This window comes from Gymnoscopelus braueri, assembly GCF_963280865.1.
Source record: "Gymnoscopelus braueri genome assembly, chromosome: 16".
Lineage (NCBI taxonomy): Eukaryota > Metazoa > Chordata > Actinopteri > Myctophiformes > Myctophidae > Gymnoscopelus > Gymnoscopelus braueri.
Window position 1 is genome coordinate 4622827 of NC_137616.1, and position 27459 is coordinate 4650285.

Here is a 27459-nt window from a genome sequence, read left to right on the forward strand (position 1 = left end):
CTTACTAGATTATAATTCGTGTGATCAGAAAAACACAACAACCAGTACTTGAAGCAATGTAGCTTAACATGAGTAGACATGGTTCACATGACGCTCGTCTGTCACCATAGCGTCTTGACGGAACTTCAACCTGGTTTTGGCACTTTCTCCATTTACAACCCGTACATCTATATAAACGTTCAGGTTTCAAATATAAAGTTCTTACCTCATGGCCACGGATGTTACAATACTGTACGGATCCTCAGAAGTACCGGTATCTACCGTATTGTTCAATAAAAAGCATTTCCAATCGGTGGCCTCCTATGCTTTCAGCTTCGCGACCCTATCGGTTGGGAGATGTATTGCACTCTGATACATTATAACTATGAGAAAATCAGACACTGATTGGATTAACATGCTTTTTATTGAACATTACGACAGATACGAGTCTTTTTGAGGGCCCGTACATAATCGTATCATCCGTGGCCATTGGGTAAGCACTTTATATTTGAAATCTGAATGTTTATGTTGATGTACTGACCCCAAGTGCGAAAGTGCAAAGACTATTTTGAACTAACTCCAAGACTGTCAGATAATATATGACAGTCTCATATCAAGTATTGTAAACCAGTAGGATCTTTACTCTGTCCACAGTAATGTTATACTTTGATGTTAATGTGATTGTCAAGTGAAGTTGGAGCTCCATGTCTTCACGAACCAGACATTGAATCCTTACCAACTAAACATTTGTCATGCTGTAGCGTGTCAGGCCTAGTGACCATCCAGGTAATGCATGGCATTGAAAATAGTTTCCCTGTCTTGTTCATGGGCTGCAAATTGACAGTTTAGCTACAAACTCACCTTTCTGCTGTTATTATAATTGACAAAGGTTTTCTCCTCATTTATTCAAATTATATAGCATGTATACTTCAAGTTTATTGTTACATCACAATAAAAAAAAACGGCAAACACGCAGAGGGAACATTAATTCAGCTCTAAATGCTGGAAAAAACGGGGAAAAAAACGGTTGAATTTGCGTCATGTCTATAATATGCATACAGGCAATAGATCGTTTGACATAGACCCGGCCTATATTTTATTTTTTAAGTGTTGACAAATGTTGGTCACACAAATATTTTGATTGAGATTTGGCACTTGTAATTGATTTTTCATGAAGAATAAGGCATTTAATGACATACGCCAAGCTTTGGTCCTATATAAGTCTGCCTCCTAGTAGACTTGAGAAGGAGCGTGCCTATTGCACAATTCACCGTAAAAAAAGGTGAATAAATCAGACTACTAACATGGGAAGTTGTGTAAATTCCTTTACGTAAATAAAATATGGGCGTAAACAGCTTAGTGAATTGTGCCCAACGGGTCTCATTGGGATGCATCATTATTCAATACCTTGTAGATCTGCTATTTTCAGATCACTAAAGTATTATAGATTTAAACTGGTTGCACTGATTTTGGTGATATACATTTTGCTGGGGCTCCCCTGGAACCCCCTCAAGGACCCCTGGGGGTCCCCGGTCCTCAGTTTTAGAACCACTGTTCTAATCTAGACCCTTTTTAAACAACTGTGCAGAGCCATGTGGAGGGAGGGTTGGGACTTGGATAAGTGGGTGGTCAGTGTGTGTCGTTTTCCTATCCGATTGTAGTAACTTGGTGAGAACAGACTACAGCCCCTAATATGAAGTTAGGAAGTATTTAGGCAAAACACAGTTACAACGATGTAGGCACGCCGTCTCTAGTGGACTTGAACAACGAGAGACACCGCCAAATGTTGCAAGGTCCACTAGAGCCGACTCAGCGCCGTTCGAGTTATCTACCGATAGGGATGGACAGAATCGTTAATTGTCTCCCCCCAACACACCCCAGGCAGTGCCTGAGGACTATTTTCCACCACGGAGGAAAGCCGGCCAGTGCTGTCCTCTTGGAATGAGACGCAGTGACTAGGGGCGAAGCAGTTCCGCGTGCGTCACAGAAGGGGGCGTTGCCAAGTTACTAAGAAAGCGACACGTGCTGTACAGGTCCTGTAGAAGGACGGGGAAGGACTGGGTCAGGTGGGTTGTGCTAAGGTGCCACACAAAAATATCATTTTAACACTTACTGTAGTACAATTTTTGTACTACATATATTTGTACTACATATTCTTCCTCTGTATATTATAATATTCAATTCAATTCAAACTTTATTCCAGATACACAGGGGGTCCATAGAGTACATACAAATATCACACAACAAATAAATAACAAGAAATAAAATCATACATAGAGGCTGACTCGTCAGTGTTTACGCAGCCTGGACGAGTACCAGAGACAGCTATTCCCAGGATTGACTATATCCTCAATAATACTGTTCCGGGACTAATAATAATACCCAATGATCATGTTTTAGGGGAAGTAGAGCCATGGAACCCTAACGTCCTTATTCAATTCCTTCATCTCAGACCAGTGTGTGGAGTCCAGACTGCAGGTCAAGATGAACTCTCCAGACTCAGCCAGGGACATTTCTATTAAACAGGAACCTGAAGACCACCCACACCTCAGTACGTTTTATGTTCTCTCTCTTTCTTTCATTGTTTCTGTTCTATTCTAGAGCTGTCGCAATATCATTTTTTTACTATGCAATAATCATGACAAATATATCATGATAATATTCCGATGATGAAACAAATTGTACATACAGTAGATTGGTGAAACAATAGGAAGCCCCGCACGAATCCGGGCGGCTGGGTTTGGATCCGCCCTTCAAGACCATCGATTGGGCTCGTTCTCTCAGTCTAGTTAAAGTGAGAGCAGAGAGCGCACGCAAAAAGCACATCAAACCTCTGTGGAATCAAAGTGCACCGTGGCATGTGTGATCATGGATTCCTTATTCATCCAGGTGAATGTTTCTTATTGTAGGCTGCTACAGCGAGGCTAGATTTCATATTTCATATGGAGTATAGCTGACATCTCGCCTATACTGTGTTAGAACAGCATTTTAGGTTTGTCGGGTCAATAAAATAATGGGTGTTTGAGAGAAAGAGAGGGGGAGAGAGAGGTGTGTGTGTGTGTGTGTGTGTGTGTGTGTGTGTGTGTGTGTGTGTGTGTGTGTGTGTGTGTGTGTGTGTGTGTGTGTGTGTGTGTGTGTGTGTGTGTGTGTGTGTGTGTGTGTGTGTGTGTGTGTGTGTGTGTGTGTGTGTGTGTGCGTGCTCGCAACGGGTCACGCGCGTGTGTGTTAGATGTACCGTTGTGTGTGTGTGTGTCTGGCCGCATGAGAATGTACGTACAGCATGTGTGTGTGTGTGTGTGTGAGCGCTCGCAACGGGTCGCGCGCGTGTGTGTGTTGAACGTGCTTTGCCAAAGTTACAATCTCAGCTGTTTATTCGCATTTTTATGTCAAAGACAGTCTCAATCAGACAATCTCGCCATGCTTATGCTGGCTGGAGAGAGAGAGAGAGGGGGAGAGAGGGGGGAGGGAGGGGGAGGGAGGGGGAGAAAGAGAGGGGGAGAGAGAGAGAGAGGAGAAAGAGAGGGGGAGAGAGGTGTGTGTGTGTGTGTGTGTGTGTGTGTGTGTGTGTGTGTGTGTGTGTGTGTGTGTGTGTGTGTGTGTGTGTGTGTGTGTGTGTGTGTGTGTGTGTGTGTGTGTGTGTGTGTGTGTGTGTGTGTGTGTGTGTAATGCACTGCAATCCTTTCGTACAAAGGTGGTAGCACGTCGCGTTTAACTTAAACGCGACGTGCTACCACCTTTGCACGAAAGGATTGCAGTGCATTGTGTTACTTAAACGGTTTAAGTAAATCTCTCCACCAGACAGTGTTAATTTTGACAGCAAATTCTGATTTAGTCTTAGTCTTTTGAATAACACACCATTTAGTCTTAGTCCCATTTTAGTCTTCTGAAAGACTTTTAGTCTAGTCGACTAAATATCAAAACATTTTAGTCTTAGTCTTAGTCTTAGTCTTTTAGTCTTAGTCTTTTAGTCTTAGTCTTTTAGTCTTAGTCTTTTAATTTTAGTCTTAGTCGTTTAGTCTTAGTCTTTTAGACTTTTAGTCTTAGTCTTTGTCGTTTAGTCTTTTAGACTTTTAGTCTTAGTCTTTGTCGTTTAGTCTTAGTCTTTTAGACTTTTAGTCTTTGTCAAATACATTTTAGGTAAATTGTGTAATGTGCAATACATTACAGACACAGATATATAGTTGTAATATGAAACATGTCTTGTTTTATTTTTAGTATCAAATGACAAGAAATAAGTACATGACCTTCAGATAAAATGAGTATGCAGTCAGTGCATATGACATTCATTCATCAAGCTGTACAATGTTCTTGAAAAAGAATATTATAACCACATAACTCTGAACAAGTCATTGTCTTCTGTCTGTTACACTGTGTGCAAATACAAAAAGATAAAACAAATAAAGTGCAATTCTCAAAAAAGAATAAACAAATAAAACACTGTCTTGGCTGTGATACCATTGCACATGGTACCTCAATACAATACTTCGGTTAGTATTTTCAAGTAACTCAAAAGAAGTAAAACTACTAGGGCTAGGCTACAATGCCTTAGTGTGTGGAACAAAACCTCTGCTCTTACAGGCAAATACAGTATCAATCACATAAAAAACAACAACGCTGTGAGCATCTGACAAAATCAACAAGATTTGAAAATAACAAATAAGTTCCATTCTCAAATGTAAAATAAAAGCTGTGGCTGTAAATTGGCTGCTCAAGTAAATCAACAAAAAAATCCTCAATTGGATAATACAGGTTAATTTCACATTAAACTAAAAACCAAAGAACTCTAAGCATCATCTTCTACAGTCTGTCTTTGTTACTCTCTGTGCAGTGTGCACTGCATTGTGTGCAAAATCAAAGATTTTGAAAAAACTCAATATGTAAAATAAAAATATTGGTTCTATTCTAATGTGAACCCAGTAGAAAACTGAATACAGAAAATGAAATATTCCTCTGTTAATGATTACAACGAGGATCAATGAGCTGAGTGCAAGGCAAGTTAATTAATAAGTTGCATGGAACAACAAAATATATCTCTGCTCTCTTCACATTAAACAAAAAGAATAATGACAGACCAGACCAGTCATGTTTAGCATTTAGTTGAGCTTGAGCATATAGTACTACTTCTACAGGAAATGCTGTAGCAGTGAACACAACAGTTCTATTTGTTTCTGTTCATTTTAAGGAAAGCACTTCGCTCCAATGTGACCCTTCCTCTGTTGCGCCGTCCTCTTGTGAGATCACCTGTGACACTGAATACCCTCTCTGCAAAAGCTTGAGAAGCTGGCATAGCCAACAAGTCTAACGCAAACGGTTTCAAACTGTGATAAAAACTGGCACTCTTTTCCAGCCAAAAGCCTGTTCCTGTGTCCTTGGTGATGGGATGTGAAGGTTCTTCCTTGTACTTAGTGATCTGCTGCCCGATGCTGGTTGTGAAGGCTCTCTGTCTAGGCCTTGTGGTGCGGCACTTTGAAAGAAACCTAAACACTGGCTGCTTTGAGGAAGCTGCTCCTGGTTCCTCAATCTCTTCTGCATCATCTTCTGACTGGTCCTCTTGTGTGTGTGGTGCAGTGCCAGTGGATTGGACCACATAGTCCTCTGCCTGATTCAGCAGTTCCTGGATATTTGCGTCACCCACATCAACATTAACAAGGATTTCACAGACAGTTGGGTTGACAAAGCAGGCAGCTGCTGCAAGTGGTGAGAACTTTTCATCGGCTGGATCCAGGAGACAAGCAAAACGCAGGTTCAGATTTGCTTTCATTTTCTCTGCAAGAGTGGCGAGGTCTCTGTAGCGACTGCTGCTTGCAAACTCAGTAAGGTGGCTGAGCAGATCAAAGAGGGCAGGGACCACTAGGGACAAGGATGTGGTGTCACTCTGGAGGGTTTTAGTATGTTCCGCAAAAGGCAGCAGTAGGTCATGCACTGATGAAAGCTTTTGCCACTCACTAGTAAGCAAGCTGTCCCATCCCATTTCATTTGCAATTTCGCAGACTGCGTCTTTGATTTTGATGAGTCGTGCGATCATGTTGAATGTGCTTGACCAGCGTGTGGGGCAGTCATTTAGAACAATAAGACCAGACCCTTTCATTACCTTCTGTGTTGCAACGGAGGACTTGCGAAAGAGCTTTACCACAGACCTTGCTTTATCAACGACTCTAGAGACAGTTTTCTCCTTCTGCACCATGAGGACCACAAGCTGTAAGGTATGCACCACACACGGTGTTCGCTTCATTTCCATGTTGACTTGATGGTACCTAATAACGAGAAGAAAAGACAAATAAGTCTAATATACAGTGGAGGGGAAAAGTGTGTTTCATATTCATGTGATAATTGACTGTAATGTAAAATAATTAACTAAACATCGCTTACCGCTGGTCATCAATTTCAGAGTCACTTTCTATTGAGGAGCCAGGGGAGTCTTCCTCGGAGCTGCTTTCTTCTGCTGCTGCTGCTGTGGTGATCTTAAAGGCTGCCACCATGTTACTACCATTGTCTGTTATTACTGTAAGGATCTTCTCCTTTGGTATGGCCCACTCTTGCATACATTTGTCCACACATGCCTTAATTGACAGTGCAGTGTGTGGGTGGGCTACTTGTTCAAGAGCCAGCAATATGTGTTCAGGTTTACTTTGTTCAACACAAAAGTAGCATGCAGTTATAGCGAGGAATGAGGCTGTCAGTCCTTTTTTTGTCCACATGTCAAGGCCAATAGATACTCTCCGTGCAGCAGCCAGTCTCTCTTTGAATTTCTGTCTCTGATCGTTATACTCTGTCTCAATCAAAGTGCTTATTTTAGTTTTCTTTGGAACAGTCAGTCTCCTGTCTATTATCTCCATCATGTGCAAAAAGTCCTGTGACTGGTAAACCTGAGCGTCCAATCCATTTGGCTATGGCCTGCACCCTGGTCTTTTGTTCTTTGGAGTCCGTTTTGTACTTGGAAGAATTGAGGAAAGCTGTAGAGATGGTCTGCTGGGATGTACTAGCTTTACTTCCACTTGGCCCATCATGATCATCATCTGTGTTTAGTGTGTTAGCACTAGCAGAGGTTTTCTGTATCTGTGAGGGTGAATAAGGGAAGGAAATAAAATATCAAATTGTGATTTTTCTCTTTCTCATCTAATCCCCACACATCTCTCTCTCACTCAATCACCCACACCAGTGGAAAGTAGATTTGCCCATAAGTAGCAGCGTTTCATTAATGTTGCTACAGTAACCTTGTTTATTCATTCATTTTTCAACAGGTCAGTAATGTTACAATGTGAAGAATTCCAAAATAGCCGACCTACAAGCTCACACAGCGTTGCAGTGCGACGTGTTGTGAGCTTGTAGATCTGCTATTTTCATTAAACATTTTGTATATGTCGGACTTTGGCGTTGACAGTTATGATGCTATCTTGGAATGGTTTGCATCATTTTAATCACAAGGCCCGTACCTTTAAAATGGTATATAGATTGACTATGTAGGTGAAACACACACACTAGTGTAGACGTGTTTGTCTAAAGAAATGCTAAAAAACGTATCGCGCTGCGTTCCACAGCACACACACACCAACTAGTGTTGCCATGTATGCTTATTAAAAGCGACCTCGTTTTCTGTGAAGTTGCTTGTAAATATTGGTCGTTGCTTTTTATTTGTTGTGAGCTTGTAGATCGGCTATTTCCAAAAAGTCTATTTTCAAAAAGCCGTTGCGTATAGGTTTAAAGTGTTCATGTAGCCTATTAGTCACTTAATTCTTTGGTCTTGTTTTCATTGACCTGGTTGCTTATTTCTCTCCGTAATCTGGCAACATAGTCATTGTTGTCACGGTGACAATTTATCTTTTCATTTACAATTTAAGAGTAGCGACTTTACATCATTTACTTCTTTAATCAGTACAGTTAACGGTGGTTTATCTGATGAAATAACATTAGCGTGTGTGCTTACCTTATCCATTCGTCCCGCCCTACCATTTTCGTCTCGTCTAATTCGTTGACTAACATGTCCATTATATTTTCGTCTCACTCTTCGTCTTCACTGGATACCTTTTCATTTAGTCTTCGTTTAGTCTTAGTCTTTGAAAAAGCTTCGTTGACGCATATTTTTCGTCTTAGTCTCAGTCAACGAAATTAACACTGCCACCAGAGACACAAAAGTTAATCTCATCTAGCCATTGCACCATGTCGAGTCTCCGAAAATCTGTACAAGCTAACGATGCGGCCGTTTCAGAATCTTGCCCCTAAACACGGTCGCCCCGGCTCGCACCGAACGGTCTGGGGTGAGCAATCTGCGCCTAATTGTCTCGCCCCTAAACACGGTCGCCCCGGATCGCAACGAATGGTGGAGAGCGTTTATTTGTTAAGGACGCCCATGCATTCTCCACTGTTGAATGTGCACCCTTTAAGTGCATATCTGCATGCACATAATTATATTGTTGTTGTTAAGTTGAAATAATAGTTGTACAAGTTGTAATAACAGTGTTGTATAATAATTTTTGCTGTAGTAATCAATTCATTATAATATAAGTACAATGAATGACAGAATATATATATATATATATATGTGTGTGTGTGTGTGCGTGCATGTATGTATGTATGTATGTATATGTATATATGTATATATATATGTATATGTATATGTATATGTATGTATGTAGGACGTGCAATAACCCCACGTTTGCAACTACTTTTGCCTGCGCACTTCACCGGGTATGGTCTAGTTTTGCTATAATCTTGCTAACACTTTCGAGTCTGCTTTAGAGTTTCCAGAACCACCTGTAACAACCTGTACTTATTTAGTAACTGTTTTGTCAGTCTTAGTAGGTAATAGCTATGTACATGGAAGATAGAACAATAGATTTACATTTTAGGAATCACTATCATGTTATTTCTCTGCTCCTAGACATCCTGCACATGGTTGTGTGTAAAGAGGAGGATTCTCCTGAGCAGAAGAGCCCCAGTCTGCTCCAGGAGGAACCAGAGCCTCCACACATTAAAGAGGAACAGGAGGAGATACTTCAAAGACCAGAGGAGCCTGATGGATCAATGTTGACATTACTAGCAGTGAAAAGTGAAGTTGATGATGAACACATCTCTTCACACTGCACTGAAGTTGAACTTGAACTTGAATCTGACACTGGAGTCACTGAAGACAGCGATGATTGGAGGGAGACAAGTGGAGGTGTCCACTCTGGAGAAAAACCTTTCCAGTGTAAACTGTGTAACAAGAGTTTCAGCTTTTTATCTAGCCTGAAGCGACACCAGCGTGTCCACACTGGAGAAAAACCTTTCCAGTGTAAATATTGTGACAAGAGTTTCAGGCGGTCAGTTCACCTGAAGAGACACCAGAGTGTCCACACTGGAGAAAAACCTTTCCATTGTAAACATTGTGACAAGAATTTCAGTCGGTCAGCTCACCTGAAGACACACCAGAGTGTCCACACTGGAGAAAAACCTTTCCATTGTAAACATTGTGACAAGAGTTTCAATGAGTCAGGCCAGTTGAACAGACACCAACATGTCCACACTGGAGGAAAAAAACCTTTCCATTGTAATCATTGTGACAAGAGTTTCAGTCGGTCATATGATCTGAAGACACACCAGCGTGTCCACACTGGAGAAAAACCTTTCCACTGTAAAAACTGTGACAAGAGTTTCAATCAGTCAGGCCAGCTGAAGAGGCACCAACTAGTCCACACCGGAGAAAAACCTTTCTATTGTAAACATTGTGACAAGAGTTTCAGTCGGTCATATGATCTGAAGACACACCAGCGTGTCCACACTGGAGAAAGACCTTTCCATTGTAAACATTGTCACAAGAGTTTCTTTCAGTCAAGTCATCTGAAGACACACCAACGTATCCACACTGGAGAAAAACCTTTCCACTGTAAACATTGCGACAAGAGTTTCAGCTGGTCAAGTACTCTTGAGACACACCAGCGTTTCCACATTAGATAAACACTTACCATTGTAAACATTGTCACAACAGTTTCAGACAGTTAAATGACATGAAGAGACACCAGCGCATCCACTCTGGAGAAAAATCTTTCCACTGTCAACATTGTGACAAGAGTTTCCGTCAGTCACGCCAACAGAATACACACCAGCGTGTCCACGCTGGAATAAACTCTTGTCACAGTGTTAACAGTGTGAGAAGAGTTTCAGTCACTTAAGTGCTCTAAAAAGATATCGGTGCATTCACACCAAGGGGGAGGAAAAACACTTTTCACTATAAATCAGCTCACTGGGAGGATCAAATTAAACAGCTGCATGTTGTTTGTCAGGGAGTTGGATAGACAAGCAAAAGTATCATGGAGATTTATAATGCTCCTGTCAATAGAAGTTTCCATTAGGACTCTCTTGTGGAGTCTTTCTCCATCTCTTTAGGTTTTCTTATTTTAAACATTAATACAATCAGTATAGTGTTCACGGTTGGTTGATTGATTGATTGATGTACTTTCTTTAGTAAGACATGAGAACAGCTGTATATGGAAGTACAAATTCATAATACAAGGTCTACTAAACTGGAAGACTCATAAAGCACTAAGCTTGTTTAAAATGAGATCCCCATGCATATAAGAGACAGACAGATATACACACTACTATACAGAACGTCATACAATCAGCTTACAGGTTGCTGGTATGAAAAATATGTACAAGAGAAGAAAACATCGGGTAGTGTTGGGGAGGGGGTAGGTTAAGACTTTGACAGGGGCCATTTTCGAATTGCAGCCTCCTGAAGGTGTACCTTAAGGGCAGTTTTGAAAGTGAGTAGGGTTTTACACTCCTTTACTCCTTTTGGTAGGGCATTCCACATTTTTGCTGAATAGCATGAGAACGAGTTCATTCCCTTTGTTGAGCCAAATCTGGGTTGAACATGATTCGTGGAGCTGCCTCTGGTGTTATGATCGTGGACTTCTTTAACGTTCTTCTTTAACAAATTATTGTGGTGTTATTTCTTTATATTATAAATGACCATGTAAACCATATTGATTGTATAAGGTATGACTGTTTCTCCAGAATTTGAGTTTTATATCATGATTTGATGTCATTGTGCTGTGCTTTTACATGCTCAATGAATGGGGCACCATTACAATTACCTTTCTTATTTAATATCAGTTAACTGAGGCTAAAATACTTAGCATGTATGTTTTATGAATTATGACAGTAATTGTTACACTTAATGAAATAGCTATGATCATTATTAAACTGTATTACATTATTAAATTGTGATGTGAATCTGAGTCAGAATCCGCTTTATTGTCACATAACCGGTTTACACTACAGAAATAAAATGAAATTAGTTTTTGTGCAAGTTCTATCGTTTGTATTTCCAAAAATGAAAGGGTAGAAGAAGAAGGGGGAGATCAATCAAAGACACAAACAAATCATCTACATATTTACACATAGTACCTGGGGTAAGATATAAAGGTGTGTGAGCATAGCAGCAGATGTATACTGTACATGATATACTATGGAGTGGACATTAAGGTCTGTCAAGTATATCAATCAATCAAACCATTTCAATTATTTTAATTATATGCTGGTTAACTGAGGGATGTATTTTTTATGATTTATGACTAATAATTACACCTAATGTAATGACTATGATCACTATTAAGTCATATTACATGATTAAGAGTGTGATGTGATAGCAAATTAAAGCCTGTGCAAAGCCCTATTGCACACACAGATGTGCAAGATGTTTTATTACTATGTTATAAGCCTAGTGGATTATTATCAGGAAGGTGAAATAGAAGCTACAGTATGATCTCTTAACATTACTACACTGCTCAAAATAATTAAGGGAACACATTTATCCCTTAATTCTTTTCAGCAGTTTTTGTTAGTATGTACACAGTTCATGAAAACTCAAAATAATTAAGGGATCAAAGTGTTCCCTACATTTCTTTGAGCAGTATATTTGGGATGTGTGGAAGAATTTAGTCTGCAGGCACAATTCAGAATCAACTTTAGTTTCACATGATTACAGGTGTAAAAGAGTGGGTGAGATCATTCTTTGTACAAGCTCTCAACATCTACAGTTACAGGAAGAGTTAAAATAGAGAAAGAATATAGAAGAAAGGAACACATAAGAAAAAAAAAGACTAAACAGGAAGCAACTGTATGCAATTCTAGAAGTATACTGTTGACCAGTGACTCCAGGAAACAACACTGATGATGTGTCCAAGTTTGTGCATCAGTAGATGTTTTGTGAACTGAAATACTCTGGGATTACCAGTGACCAGTGGATGACGACCACAAAGAGTGTGTTGACATCTGGAGAGACAGAGGACGACCGGAGAGACGGCAACCCGGGGTGGAGAGGGTTGGCAGCCCTAACCACTTATTCTGAGAGGAAGAACCCAAAGCAAGCTACATGTAAGATTCAAGAGGGTTTAAAAATCCATCAAGGCAGAATGAGATGTTTGAAAGCGGCAACGACGACACAATGCACAGAAGTCACTTCTGGTCAGACGCAGGTGGAGCCAGGCCCGGAGGCAACCCACAGTGCCCAGAGCCTCCTAGTGTCGCCAACACCTGCTGCCAACAGCTCACCTTCTACCCTAAGCCCCCAAGAGACAGTGGGGGCAGTAGCATGCCACTTGGACACAGGCTGTGTTGTGCCACACGTTCCTGGTCCCTCCCCTGCACGCCTTATAAGGGCAAGGGCCGGGCGTCTCCCTCAGCCAGCAGCCAGCTCAGGTGTAGCTGGTCCCAATCAGCCCAGCTGCTCCACATCATCATCAACAGGAGCTGGCTGATATAAGCTGCTGAGAACCGACGCCCGACGCTTGAATATTGTCTACTGTGGTCAGTGTAACCGGCTGCTGTATACTGTGTTTCTAGCGTGCTTGAATATTGTAGATCTGTGTGTTTCATGCTAACTTTGTTCTCTGTTTTGTTCCAGGCTCCCTCCTCCTCAAACCCAGTGTCTCCCAGCTCCACCACCACTCCTTCCACCCCTCTCCCTGGATCTACGAAACCTCTCACCCTCATCAGGATCTCAACTGACTTCCCCAGACGTAACTTGTGTTGAATAAATGTCCTTTTAACCCTATTCCTGTGTCTGTGTCTTTGTATTTGGGTCCCCGGCACGTTTGGCTTCTCAGCACCGGTCCAGCCTAACAGAATATTCAAGCCAAAATGAGCCAAGCCGGGTTCCCAGAGGCAGAGAACCAGACGGAAGAATGTTTTAGTTTGCCACAGGAATTCAGTACGGCTTTCCCCACTGTCCAAACCCAAATTTCAATTCTTGAGAATACGTCTCAAACCACGATTGGAAATGTTGCAACGCTTTCTACTCAAGTGAATGCCATTGCAGGAGCCTTGACTGGCATACAACAGTCCCTGGATGCCCTTACTGCTCAAGGCTCTGTCAGACCAAATCAAACTCCCGTTCTCGACTCTGGTTCCAGTTCTTCCAACGTCCCCGCCCCTCAGCAGCCTCGGTCTGAGCCTGGGTTGGTCACCCCTAGGCCGTTTAATGGTAATTTCGAGCAAAGCAGGGGCTTCTTGGCACAATGCGAATTACTCTTTACCTATCAGCCCTCCAGATATTCCTCAGATGGGTCCAAGATTGCTCTCATTATGTCCCTCCTAGTCGACATGGCCCTCAGCTGGGCTATAGCAGCGGTAGAAAACAATCCATCTTTTGCCACCAACTACTCACAGTTCAAGAGTGAGTTTCGAGCTGTGTTTGATCACCCTGCAGACGGGCAGAACGCTGCCAGCCGCTTGCTGATTATCCACCAGGGGTCGCGTTCAGTGGCTCAGTATACGCTGGAGTTCCGGATCCTTGCTGCTGAAAGTAATTGGAACGACCACGCCCTCCTTCTATCGCAAGGGCCTGAGTGATGCTGTTAAAGACCTCATTGTCCGTGACTGTCCGAAGACCCTTAATGAGCTCATATCCTTGGCCCTCAAGATAGACACTCGGCTTCAGGAACCGTAATTGTGCGGACCGAGCCCAACGAAGCCCCTCTCTTCGCCCAATGCCCAACTCGCCGGTAGAGGCTATACTGGTGAGCAAAGCTACCTTTCCTCAGCCCAAGAAGAGTCCCAATCGTCTTTTCCCCGCTACCCTGGCCTGGGACAAAGAGACACTGTCTGTTAGTGCCCTCATTGACTCAGTGCCCTCATTGACTCTGGTGCGGACGAGAGCCTTATGGACATTTCCCTAGCTCGCCAGGCGGGCATCCCTTAGATCGCACTCTGTCTCCCCGGGCTATCGACGGGCACTCCTTGGGTACTATTTCTTATTCCACTGAACCTCTCAGTCTCACTCTTTCGGGTAATCACTCTGAGTCCATTCGTTTTTTCGTTCTGCATGCCCCTACTGCGCCTCTGGTATTGGGTAGACCTTGGTTGGAGAGGCATGAACCTCACATCTCCTGGGCCTCTGGCCGGATCTTGGGTTGGAGCACAGCTTGTCATAGGGCCTGTCTGCGCTCTGCCCTGTCTCCTCCCAGTGGTCCCAGGCCCATGTCCTCTCCCCCTGATGTCACTTGTGTTCCCACTGTCTATCTTGACCTTGCCCTGGTGTTTAGTAAGGATAAAGCCCTTTCACTTCCTCCTCACCGGCCATATGATTGTGCCATCGACCTCCTTCCTGGGGCGTCCCATCCTAAGGGGCGTCTCTACAACATCTCCCTTCCGGAGAAGGAGGCGATGCGCAATTATATTGCAGAGTCCCTGCTCTCAGGCATAATAAGACCATCGTCTTCTCCCCTTGGGGCAGGCTTCTTTTTTGTGGCTAAGAAGGGTGGCGGCCTGAGGCCTTGTATCGACTATCGCGGTCTTAATGACATCACGGTGAAGAATAAGTATCCACTCCCCCTGATTAGTTCCACTTTTGAGCCACTTACTCACGCCCGGGTGTTCACTAAGCTAGATCTCCGCAACGCCTACCACCTAGTCCGGATCAGGGTGGGCGAAGAATGGAAGCCATTTTGAGTACCTCGTGGTGCCCTTTGGCCTTTCCAATGTCCCGGCTGTCTTCCAAGCCCTCGTGAACGACGTGCTAAGAGACATGCTAAACATCTTTGTGGTGGTGTACCTGGACGACATCCTCATCTTCTCCAGGTCCTTGGAGGAACACCACCAGCATGTCCGCCTAGTTCTCCAGCGGCTGTTGGAGAACCGCCTCTTTGTCAAAGCCGAAAAGTGCGAGTTCCACTCTGACTCTGTGACATACCATGGAAACGTTGTGGAGGCTGGACAGATGCGTGCTGATCCCGCCAAGGTCAAGGCAGTGGAGGAGTGGCCGCGTCCCACTAACCGGACTCAGCTCAGAGGCTTCCTGGGTTTCGCCGGTTTTGTACGCCGGTTCATCAAGGGATTCAGTCAGATTGCTGCCCCTCTCAATGCCCTTATCTCAATCTCACGCCCCTTTTCCTGGACACCCGAAGCTGAGGCAGCTTTCTCCAAGCTCAAGGGCCTGTTCTCTATGGCTCCTGTGCTCGTCCACCCTGACCCGGAGAGACAATTCATCGTGGAAGTGGATGCTTCAGATACAGGCATCGGAGCCGTCCTCTCCCAGCGGTCTGAGGAGGACCAGAGGGTGCATCCGAGCGCTTATTTCTCTAAGACCTTCGACTCCGCTGAGAGGAATTATGACGTGGGTAACAAGGAGCTGCTGGCAATCCACGACGCTCTGAAGGAGTGGAGACACTGGTTGGAGGGAGCGAAGCTGCCGTTCATCGTGTGGTCAGACCACAAGAATCTGACCTACTTGAGGACGGCAAAGAGGCTTAACTCCAGGCAGGCCCGCTGGGCCCTATTCTTCAGCCGGTTTGATTACACTCTCACCTACCGCCCGGGCTCCAAGAACGTCAAGGCTGACGCTCTTTCCCGACAGTTCCCTGGCGAGAGCCCCGCTGTCCAGGAGAGTTCCAACACCATCGTTCCCCCTGCCCGGGTGGTAGGTGTTGTCACCTGGGCCATCGACTCGGTGGTGAGACAGGCCCTGCTGGCCCAGCCCGACCCGGGCAATGGTCCTCAGAACAAGCAGTTTGTTCCTGATGCTGTCCGTCCACAGGTGTTGGAGTGGGGTCACTCCAGTCACGTTGCCTGTCACCCCGGAGAGCGCCGGACAGCGGGGTTCATTGGCCAGAGGTTCTGGTGGCCCACCCTTAAGAAGGATGTCAGGGGGGGCACGGTGGCGCAGTCGGTAGCGATGTCGCCTCACAGCTAGAAGGTCCTGGGTTCGATTCCCGCAGGGGACGCTGTGGGCGCTGGGGGCGTGTTCTCTCCTCCGCGTCATCAGTGCCCACACCCTAGGTGGGGTTGGCGAAAGGGCCTTTCTGTGTGGAGTTTGCATGTTCTCCCCGTGTCTCCTAGGGTAGGTACCCTCACAAAAAACATGCAGTAATCCTGGTCACTATACTGCCTCCCCCTGGCCAGCCGGGGCGCCTGATGGAGGGGAAGGGAACTGGTTGGAATAACGTGTTCCTTCCACGCGCTACGTCCAACCAGGGAAACTCTCCCCTGTCAGGTGATAAGAAGGTCAGACGGCTCTCATGCATTGAAGGAGGCATGAGCTCGGCCCTGGCCTCCCTAGGTTGGCAGAGGGAATGTAGTGCCCAGGATTACACGCTTAGGCATTGGCACTAGGGTGAAAAAAATAGGGGTTACAAAATCGTGGGATAAAAAATAAAAAGTGTGTCAGGGAGTTTGTAGCCGCCTGCACCGTCTGTGCCCGTAGTAAGTGTCCAATCGCCCTCCGGCAGGTCTCCTACAACCCCTCCCCATTCCGGGTCGGCCTTGGTCACACATAGCCATAGACTTCGTTACTGGGCTCCCCGTGTCCCAGGGCTGTGACACCATCCTGACCGTGGTCGACCGGTTCTCTAAGGCAGTCCACTTCGTTCCTCTCCCCAAGCTCCCTTCTGCTGCTGAAACGGCGGACCTCCTCACCCTCCATGTCGTCCGCCTCCACGGAATTCCCGCTGACATCGTGTCCGACCGTGGTCCCCAATTCATCTCCAAGGTGTGGCAGGCCTTTTGCAAGGGAATTGGGGCCAAGGCCAGCCTCTCCTCTGGGTACCATCCGCAGTCCAATGGGCAGGCGGAGCGTGCCAATCAGGCAGTCGAGGCGGCTCTTCGCTGCGTGGCCTCCAGCAACCCCTCTTCCTGGGCCAAGTACCTAGCTTGGGTGGAGTATTCCCTCAACACCATGGAGAGCTCCGCCACCGGTATATCACCTTTTCAGTGCTCGCTGGGTTACCAACCTCCTCTGTTTCCCCAACAGGAGCTGGAGGTGGCGGTCCCGTCCATCAAGGCCCACCTCCGCCGGTGTCGACGCATCTGGAAGGCTGCCCGGGCTGCGCTACTCCGTGCTTCTGTGAGTGCCTAGTGGTGTGCCAACCGGCGGAGGGTGCGTGCCCCTGTCTACCAGCCTGGCCAGAAGGTTTGGCTGTTGGCCCGGGACCTGCCCCTCCAGACCTCCCAGACTTCTACCCGCAAGTTGAATCCCCGGTTTGTTGGCCCCTACACCGTGGGCCGTATCATCAGCCCCACTGCGGTTCGTCTGGATCTCCCTCCTGCTCTCAAGGTTCACCCTGTGTTCCATGTGTCCCAGCTTAAACTTGTGGTCACCAGCTCCTTGTCTCCCCCGGTTCCGGCTCCTCCGCCCCCTCGACTCCTGGCTGGCGGTGACCCTGTTTGGTCGGTCCGCAAACTACTCGCCGTCCGTCGTCGGGGGAGAGGTTTCCAGTACTTAGTGGACTGGGAGGGCTTCGGCCCTGAAGACCGTAGCTGGGTGCCCCGGTCCTACCTTGCTGACTCCTCCCTGTTGGATGACTTCTACCGGGACAATCCAGGTGTCCCGGGACGGTCGTCCGGTGCCTCCCCTCAGGGGGGGGGGGGTACTGTTGTGCCACACGTTCCTGGTCCCTCCCCTGCACGCCTTATAAGTGCAAGGGCCGGGCGTCTCCCTCAGCCAGCAGCCAGCTCAGGTGTAGCTGGTCCCAATCAGCCCAGCTGCTCCACATCATCATCAACAGGAGCTGGCCAATATAAGCTGCTGAGAACCGACGCCCGACGCTTGAATATTGTCTACTGTGGTCAGTGTAACCGGCTGCTATATACTGTGTCTCTAGCGTGCTTCAATATTGTAGATATGTGTGTTTCATGCTAACTTTGTTCTCTGTTTTGTTCCAGGCTCCCTCCTCCTCAAACCCAGTGTCTCCCAGCTCCACCACCACTCCTTCCACCCCTCTCCCTGGATCTACGAAACCTCTCACCCTCCTCAGGATCTCAACTGACTTCCCCAGGCGTAACTTGTGTTGAATAAATGTCCTTTTAACCCTATTCCTGTGTCTGTGTCTTCGCATTTGGGTCCCCGGCACGTCTCGCTTCTCAGCACCTGTCCAGCCTAACAGGCTGGGGTCTGATCAGCCTCGGTCGAGACACCTGGAGGAGGGTGCTTGTTGCAAGAACCAAAACACCCAGTGACTCAGGAAGCAACGCTGATGGTGTGTCCAAGTTTGTGCATCAGTGGATGTTTTGTGAACCTATATAACATAAACCAACAGAGCCATATCTGTGGACAGGACTGATGAAATAGGATTGTGGGTGTGTTTTTATACCTTCTTGTGGCCCTAGATCTTGGCACACAATATGAAATTTCATGATTAGTTACATTTTAGGTCAGCCTCACCCATTGCAATTCATCCATTACAATCTATCTATCTTACTGAACTGTTTCCTGTTTCCCAGAACATTCTGGTACAATAACCAAACTCATAACTATTTGGAACATACATTGCTTTGAAATAACTTGTGATAATCTTACTGTGTCACAGTCTGAATATACCATACAGTCTGAATTTATTATAGACAATATTGATATAGTTTCATATTGTAGTTTGATGATATGATATGTGTAATAACATGTTTAATACAAGGTATGTGTTGCAACCTGTAACATGGTATATGTTAGTTTATGTTGTATTCTGCATTTCTATGAGACGTGATCAGACCTGTGCAGCATCAATGTGCACTGATGAAAGCTGTGATGGATGTAGGGCTGCAACTATCCATGACTTTCTAAGCAATTCATCTATAGATTACTCTTCTGATTAATCAAATAATTGTAATAGTTTTTTTCTTTGTTTATTTTTTTCAACAAATTGATTGAGGACATCAGCCCTATGTTATATTATGTTGCACAACAGTGTTGTGTAAGACTTATGAAAATAGCTGATCTACAAGCTCAAAACATGTGACGTGTCGTGAGTTTGTAGATCTGCTATTTTCAATATTTTTTTATTTTACTTGTGGGAAGATTTTGCCTGTAATGAATGACCTATTGATTATTAATTGGTTAATTTATTCAATTTATGATTAACACTTTTTTTTTCTATAATCATTTAATTTGCTTAGTTGGCTGAACTGCTTTACTCCTAGATGGATGTTCTCTTGTTTACAGGTCTGGAAGGTCACATAGAAGTACTGTTACTGTCTATAACAATGGACAGTACCCGAGACCAACAGTAGGGGGCAGCAATACACCAACTGGCGTCTAGACAACGTGTTCGTCAGAAGAAGAACATACCCACAATGCAGTAGTGAAAACAACATGGTGTGTTGACTGACTGTTGTTGACACTTTAAAATACCATAGATTTATATAAAAGTAAAATACAAAGAAAAGTAAAACGTGTCGTCGTTAAGCAGCAGGAGGACGTTTGTTAGCAGCTCAACCACTGAAACACAGCAGGTAAAGATCAACTCATTCATGTTGGGTTTCATCTGTTTATAACATTTAAGAAGAACGGATCACGTTTTGTTTAATCTATTTGTCTTTATTAACTAATTTAAGTTGGAACATAAATCTGTTAGTCTTAGCTGTTAGGTTGTTATGAAGTGATCATAAACACAAACAACAGCTCCATAGTAGCCTTAGATGAAGACTCTTAGATGTATTTGATCGATTTAGACTTTTTTTAGTAGTCTTAGTGACCCCCCCCCCCCCCCCCCCGATTGTCCTGGAATGTCACCAGTAAAGCCCGTACTTCTCCAAACATGTACAAATGCAAAATATAAGGTGATTACCCGCTTTCCCCAAATGTTAACTTGGTGTCCGTCGTGTTTGTGCAATGTTTTAGTCCATATTCTTTAACAAAGAAGTGTTTTAATCCCGTTTGTGGATGATTCTGTCGGAGGTTATCAATGGGCGTTAGTGAGGTGGCGCATCCGGTGAAAGCCGGAATTACACTATGTAAAGAAAAAGTAAACTAGGAGAAAAAATGTTGATCGGCCACAAACGGGATTAAAACACTTATTTGTTAAAGAATATGGACTAATACATTTCACAAACAGGCCGAACACCGAGTTAATATTTGTACATGTTTGGAGAAATACGGGCTTTGGAGCTTAAATTCCAGGGTAATCTAAGTAAGATTGTCGTAGAGATAAAAACAAATGTCAAAATTGATAAAATACATCTACGAGAGTCTTTATATAAGGCTATAGCTCCAGCAGCAAGACATTGATATACGTTGTTTTGTAGCATGTTGTTGTTGACGTCACTATTATCATTGTAACCCTATAGTTACATCAGTGTTTTATAGCATTACTGTGGTTAATATCCATAATAAGCAATGAGGTGTAAACGTATCTTGTAAACCAGTAGGATCTTTACTCTGTCCACAGTAATGTTAATGTGATAGTTTCCCTGTCTTTCATGGGCTGCAAATTGACAGTTTAGCTCCAAACTCACCTTTTAATTGACAAAGGTTTTCTCCTAATTTCTTCAAATTATAGCGTGTATATACTTCATAAGTTTATTGTAAAATCACAATTTTACAAAAACGGCAAACACGCAAAGGGAACATTGATTCAGCTCTAAATACTGAAAACAAGGGAACAAAACTGGCACTATTGTAATAGATTTTTCATGAAGAATAAGGCATTCTAATGACATACGCAAGCTTTGGTCCTATGTTAGCCCCTTTCGGGACCCTGTTTACCTTTGTTATATTTGGGAAGGCGGTATCCAGGGTCCCTTGTAGCTCAAAGCACGCTCTCTCGTACCGGCGGCTACCACTGTCTGGTCTCGGGCTTATAGCTCGTTGCTTAGAAGTTGCAGAGATTTCTCAAAGGTACCAACATGAGCAATACTAACGCGCGAGAAAGCGGCATTAAAGCGCGCGGATCGGCGATGCCGTTTAACATTTTTAATAATTTAGTAAAACTTAAGCTCCTCTCTCACACTCTGCTCCACTGCCCATGTCCCGCCTCCCCGCGGTGACTGACAAGCTGCGTGTCCTACCATAACTCTATGGTCCTACGTTACTGCCTCTGATTGGCGAGCTCCTACATGCTTGCATGACAATCACAACGCGGGGAGGCGGGACATGGGAAGTGGAGCTGCAGGAGCAGAGTGTGAGAAAGGAGCTTAAGTTTTACTAAATTATTTAAAATGTTAAACGGCATCGCCGATCCGCGCGCTTTAATGGCGCTTTCTCGCTCGTTAGTATTGCTCATGTTGGTACCTTTGAGAAATCTCTGCAACTTCTAAGCGACGAGCTATAAGCCCGAGACCAGACAGTGGTAGCCGCCGGTACGAGAGAGCGTGCTTTGAGCTACAAGGGACCCTGGATACCGCCTTCCCAAATATAAAAAAGGTAAACAGGGTCCCGAAAGGGGCTAGTCCTATGTAAGTCTGCCTCCGAGTAGATGTGAGAAAGAGCGTGCCTCCTGCAAAATTCACCGTCAAAACTTTATATATGAATCTAACTATTTACATGGGAAGTTGTGTAAATTCATTTACGTAAAAAATATGGGCGTAAACAGCTTAGTGAATAGTGCCCAATATGTCTCATCGGGATGCATCATTATTCAATACCTTGTAGATCTGCTATTTTCAGATCACCTACGTATTATAGGTTTAAACTGGTTGCACTGATTTTGATGCTGTACATTTTGCTGGGGCTCCCCTGGAACCCCCTCAAGGACCCCTGGGGGTCCCCGTACCTCAGTTTTTGAGCCACTGTTCTAATCCTAACCCTTTTGTAAACAACTGTGGAGAGCCATGGGCGGTCCTTTCATGAGGAGGGAGGGTGGGGACTAGGATAAGTGGGTCGTCAGCGTGTGTCGTTCTCCTATCCAATCGTGGCAACGCCCCCTTCTGTGATGCATTAGGAACCACCAGGAATCATGGTTCCGTGAAGTGCAACGTTAAACATTGGATTTACAATCCCAGCGTCTCTGTATTGAATCCCTCTCCCGCTGTTGTTTATTTATCTAATCTAAAATGTGTCGCAAATTATTTTAATAGGATTAAGGTTAGGTTTAGCCTTCTTAGGTTTAGCCTTCTGTAGTGGCTGTACGTCCACTAGAGCCGACTCAGCCCTGTTCGAGTCATGTACCGATAGGGACAGAATCGTAATTTACCCCCCCCCCTGCAGTGCCAGTGCTATTTTCCACCACAGAGGAAAGCCGGCCAGTGCTATCCTTTTGGAACGAGACGCAGTGACTAGGGACGAAGCAGTTCCGCGTGCGTCACAGAAGGGAGTGTTCACACAAGTTACTGCGATCAGGTAGGAAAACGACACGTGGGAGGGGGAGGGACTGGGTCAGGTGGGTGGTGCTAAGGTGTCAACCAGGTATACTTAATGAACTAGTGGGTGTGTCCACATACAAATATAATTTTAACGTTTTGTGAGGACTGAACCAGACCAACACTCGGAGACAGTATTTGCGAACGCCTCACACCAAATAATGAGGAGGAGAATAAGTGGGGAGGTTCGCTTACCGCCTGTGCACCTGTCTGGTCAAGGAGGAGAGTCAGGCCACACTGGGGCAGAGACGGTGCTTTTGCTCTGCTGGTGCGCTCCCCAGCTGGGCAACGCAGGTGCGCTCAAATCAGGTTGATTCCATTGGTGGATTGGCAGGTAGTGTCCCTCGATGACGCAGCCCAGCTGGGGGCGTGGCCTGCTTGGCCCCGCACCGCCTCTGCTCCACTGAATCTCCCTGTTGAGGTGCTTACCTGACAGGCGGTTGCCTAGCAACACTCCACAGTTTACTGTACAAGTTTTGGAAAAACATTCTTTCTCCTTATATTATATTGATACCCAATGATCATGTTTTAGGGTAAGTAGAACCATGGAACACTAAAGTCCTTATTCAATTCCTTCATTTCAGACCAGTGTGTGGAGTCCAGACTGCAGGTGAAGATGAACTCTCCAGACTCAGCCAGGGACATTTCTATTAAACAGGAACCTGAAGACCACCCGCACCTCAGTATGTTTAATGTTCTCTCTCTTTCTTAAATTGTTTCTGTTCTATTGTAGAGCTGTCGCAATATAATTTCTTTCCTATGCAATAATCATGACAAAATATATCATGGTGTATCAAGGAGTCCATCTTTTGACACATTTCCATGTGTAGTCTTAACTCATTCAGTGCTATTGACGTGTAACACGTCCATTTTTTCCGAAGCCCAGAGTGCCAATGACGTGTAACATGTCCAAACAGTGTTTTCAGTGTTTACGCTAGATGGCGCTGTTCCCCAACCTGTGATCTACCATTTCACTCTCAGGCACACAAAGAAACAGGAGATCACGTGATCGCAAAATCTGAGTCACCATTCGATTCCTTGTTATTCGATTTAGGAAAACGTCTGTATCTTGCCTCCCTTGTTCTCGTCTGAATTTTTGGCCAGACATGCTATATTAAACGGCCAATAACTAGAGAATGGACGGTCGAAATGAGACGTTTTGATTTTAGATATTTTTTGCGGAAGCACATTAAAAACCTCTGTGTTTAGCAACGATCAGGGGATCGATCATACTGGAGATAAATATTCTGTGACTACTTAAAAAGGTAAGACAAACGAGAAAACGCACTACTGGCCATTATTTATTTATTTACTTGGCACAGCATGAGTTAAGTTAAGCATGAATGATTCCCTAATGTGAATCCTATAATCTTTGCACCCAAGATTCATAATTGGAGAGTTAGGCTTAGGCCATTTTGCCTTTAGCGTCTGCAAATATAATTGTTTTTCTTGACACCACTCGGTCTCCAGTTATTAAAGTCCTTATTAAATTTCTTCATTTCAGACCAGTGTGTGGAGTCCAGACTGCAGGTGAAGATAAACTCTCCAGACTCAGCCAGGGACATTTCTATTAAACAGGAACCTGAAGACCATCCACACCTCAGTAAGTATTGTCACTATACGATAATCTTGGCAAAAAATATAATGACAATGATAATATCTGGATATTCATAGCCATCATTAAATATCACTCAATATTCCTTTTTAACTTGTTTTATTCTCATTACAATATCCAAAAGCACGTCCTCTTTTTCACAAATGCAATACAAAAGAAAAACTGCAACAAATTGTCCATTTTTCTACAGAGTGGCCGTAGACCAAAGCATAGATCACATACTTTAAATCACATATGTTCGAAGTGTGACTGTTATAAGTATTGAGCTCGAAAACTCATCTGTGATTAGCTCAGAGACACCCAGCTCCTGTTTCACTGGGTATTACGTGAAGATATGGTTGCAAAAAGCCTAATTTCTAGACATACTGTACAGGGCCTGGTCATAAGAATAAGTTTACATACAATTTAAACTACGACCCATTAACTTTTACCAGACATGTCAAGCTTTTTTGTTTGGAGGTGCTTCTGTTTCATAACGTCATGCACTTCGTGACATGAGCTATGATTGGTCTACTTTGGAGGTGACATACATACATACTGTACATACAGACACATCCAGTTGTGTATATAGCTTGACCTACAGCCTCACTTACTCCCAAATCAGAGATCACATATTGATTGATTGATTTAATACTTTATCAGTCAAACAAGGTAAACAGCATGGAGGTACAGTATGGAGGCTAAAAGGAACACAAAAAACACGTTTTAATAATTCAAATTAAATATTTGTGCTATCACCGTAATTAATTTGTTGGGTAATATAACTAAATATATAGATTCAGGTTACTTTTTAAAATACGTATTTTTCTATAATCTTGCTAACACTTTCGAGCCTGCTTTAGAGTTTCCAGAACCACCTGTAACAACCTGTACTTATTTAGTTGTTTTTTTTTTGTCAGTCTTAGTAGCTAATAGCTATGTACATGGAAGATAGAACAATAGATATACATTTTAGGAATCCGGTGTTCACTATCATGTTATTTTCCTGCTCCTAGCCATAGATATACATTTTAGGAATCCGGTGTTCACTATCATGTTCTTTCCCTGTTCCTAGCCATCCTGCACATGGTTGTTTGTAAAGAGGAGGTTTCTCCTGAACAGAAGAGGAGCCCCAGTCTGCTCCAGGAGCCTCCACACATTAAAGAGGAACAGGAGGAGATACTTCAAAGACCAGAGGAGCCTGATGGATCAATGTTGACATTACTAGCAGTGAAAAGTGAAGTTAATGATGAACACATCTCTTCACACTGCTCTGAAGTTGAAGTTGAACTTGAATCTGACACTGAAGTCACTGAAGACAGCGATGATTGGGGGGAGACAAGTGGAGGTGTCCACACTGGAGAAAACCCTTTCCTCTGTAAACTGTGTAACAAGAGTTTCAGCTTTTCATCTATCCTGAAGCGACACCAGCGTGTCCACACTGGAGAAAAACCTTTCCACTGTAAACAATGCGACAAGAGTTTCATTCAGTCATCTGACCTAAAGAAACACCAGCGTGTCCACACTGGAGAAAAACCTTTCCACTGTAAACATTGTAAGAAGGGTTTTACTACTTCAAGTTCTCTGAAGACACACCAGCGTATCCACACAGAAAAACCTTTCCACTGTAAACTGTGTAACATTAGTTTCACTAATTCAGATCACTTGAAAAGGCACCAGTGTATTCACAACATGGGGGGACAAAAACTTTCGAATATAAAGTAGCTCACTGGGAGCATCAAATTAAACACCGGTGTTGGTAGGAAGGTGGATAGAAAAGCTGAAATATTTTGTATATTCATACTGCATCTGTCAACAGAAGCCTCTGTTAGGATTGGTATTTTGGAAACATTTCCCAGCTCTTTTTTTCTCAATCTAAATCCATTCTTATTGATTTATTTTTTATAGCTAGAGGATGCAAATACAGTCCATGGTCAGACAATAAGGACTTGTCCGGGGCATGTTAGAAAACCGTCTGCCTATTCTGAATCTCATAACCTGAACAGGGCTCTAGACTGCCACCAAAATGAGTTTGCAAGTAACATTTCACCTGATTGCATTTGTGCAAGTGCACGATTATTGTGTTGGTCTTTCACTGCTTCAGTTTCATACATTTATGAAATGCTCTTAAATTACAGTCCTTTTCTTCAAAGTGACTGGTGCGATACAACTGTATAAACGAGTCACGTCATTACAAGAAAATCACTGTTACACACAAGACAAACATTGATTTTCTGATCAAGTTTTTGAATTAGGTTGAAAAGCCTCACATGTGCATTTTGTAATTTGGTTTGATCAGGTAGTGGAGTGCGAGGATACAGTTCACAAACGCACACACAAACTGTTGACGGAATCGTGTGCAAAAAATAAAAGATAGACAAACTGACATGCGAGTCAATGTAATGTGCTGTTAGCTTGTAGCGATCTGTAAGGTCTTAGATGATGTCATTTGCAGGCACTGCAGACTCTCTGAGCCCTATTTTTTTGTCACTTTGACTCGCCGAGTCACAGTGACATGGTCGTGGTCCGGCCTTAAAAAAAAAAACATTTTGAAATAATGAAATTAGCTTATCTACATCGATGCATTTTGAGCTTGTAGATTCGTTATTTTCACTATTTTAAAAATAAAATAATATAAGATTGGCATCATAAGGGACATGGTGGTGCGCACGATATGGCCCTCAGACTTAAAGGGACAGTACTGCACCAGTTCTACCAGTGGAAAAGTTAGTATGGTGGAGTCATGTCTGATCCGAAATGACTACTGATTGATTTGATTGGTTCAGTTTCTGCCATATTGTATTTACCTGTCCATTCGTCAAATGACTGTTAAACATTGTTGAAACCTGGAACCTTATTTTAATCTACAATTAAATATAATTAATTAATTATTGATGTAATATAGATAATACATGTTCTGTAGTGTTTTACACATGACCAACAGGCAATGGATTTGAGAAGTAATTTTGTGAGAGAAATGTATGCGCTGCACCACTGGCAACGGTACCCCCCCCTAGACAGAGCCAGGAGGAATTTGGATGGGACAAGTAGATTAAGGAAGTTCTCGTAGGAAAAAGAAAAACCTTCATGTCCGACTCACAGTCCTATGAATTGCAAATAATTGTTGTTATTCACTATAAATTGCTAACTATATACAGTATATGGTACAACAGTTTTTTCTTGCTGTGTTTCATTACACCCAATGGGAGGCACAATTTCAGTTATTTTACTTATTAAATATTGGTTCACTTGCGGAGAAAATTCACATATGTTTTGGATTATGACAGTATTCTTTGTTTACAATTAGTGTTATGGCTATGATCACTATTAAGTTGTATTACATT

At 43.7% G+C, this 27459-nt stretch overlaps 2 protein-coding genes across 2 annotated transcripts; one reads left to right on the plus strand and one right to left on the minus strand.

Annotated features, from left to right (window-relative positions):
• Nucleotides 1-1931: 1931 nt before the first annotated feature.
• On the plus strand, nucleotides 1932-26129 carry LOC308102631 (uncharacterized protein; the record flags this gene model as incomplete). Its single annotated transcript, XM_080452432.1, has 6 exons — nucleotides 1932-2045; nucleotides 2432-2530; nucleotides 23106-23204; nucleotides 24026-24124; nucleotides 25191-25352; nucleotides 26122-26129. Exons 2-6 carry the CDS (start codon nucleotides 2464-2466, stop codon nucleotides 26127-26129), a joined length of 435 nt encoding a protein of 144 aa, XP_080308558.1. The 5' UTR covers nucleotides 1932-2045; nucleotides 2432-2463.
• Nucleotides 5138-7154, minus strand: LOC308103776 (uncharacterized protein; the record flags this gene model as incomplete). The annotated part of the gene is made up of 2 exons (XM_080453935.1): nucleotides 6349-7154; nucleotides 5138-6233 (listed from the first exon to the last, which is right to left on the minus strand). The coding sequence occupies exons 1-2, from the start codon at nucleotides 6816-6818 to the stop codon at nucleotides 5138-5140; spliced, it is 1566 nt and encodes a 521-aa protein (XP_080310061.1). The 5' UTR covers nucleotides 6819-7154.
• Nucleotides 26130-27459: the final 1330 nt, after the last annotated feature.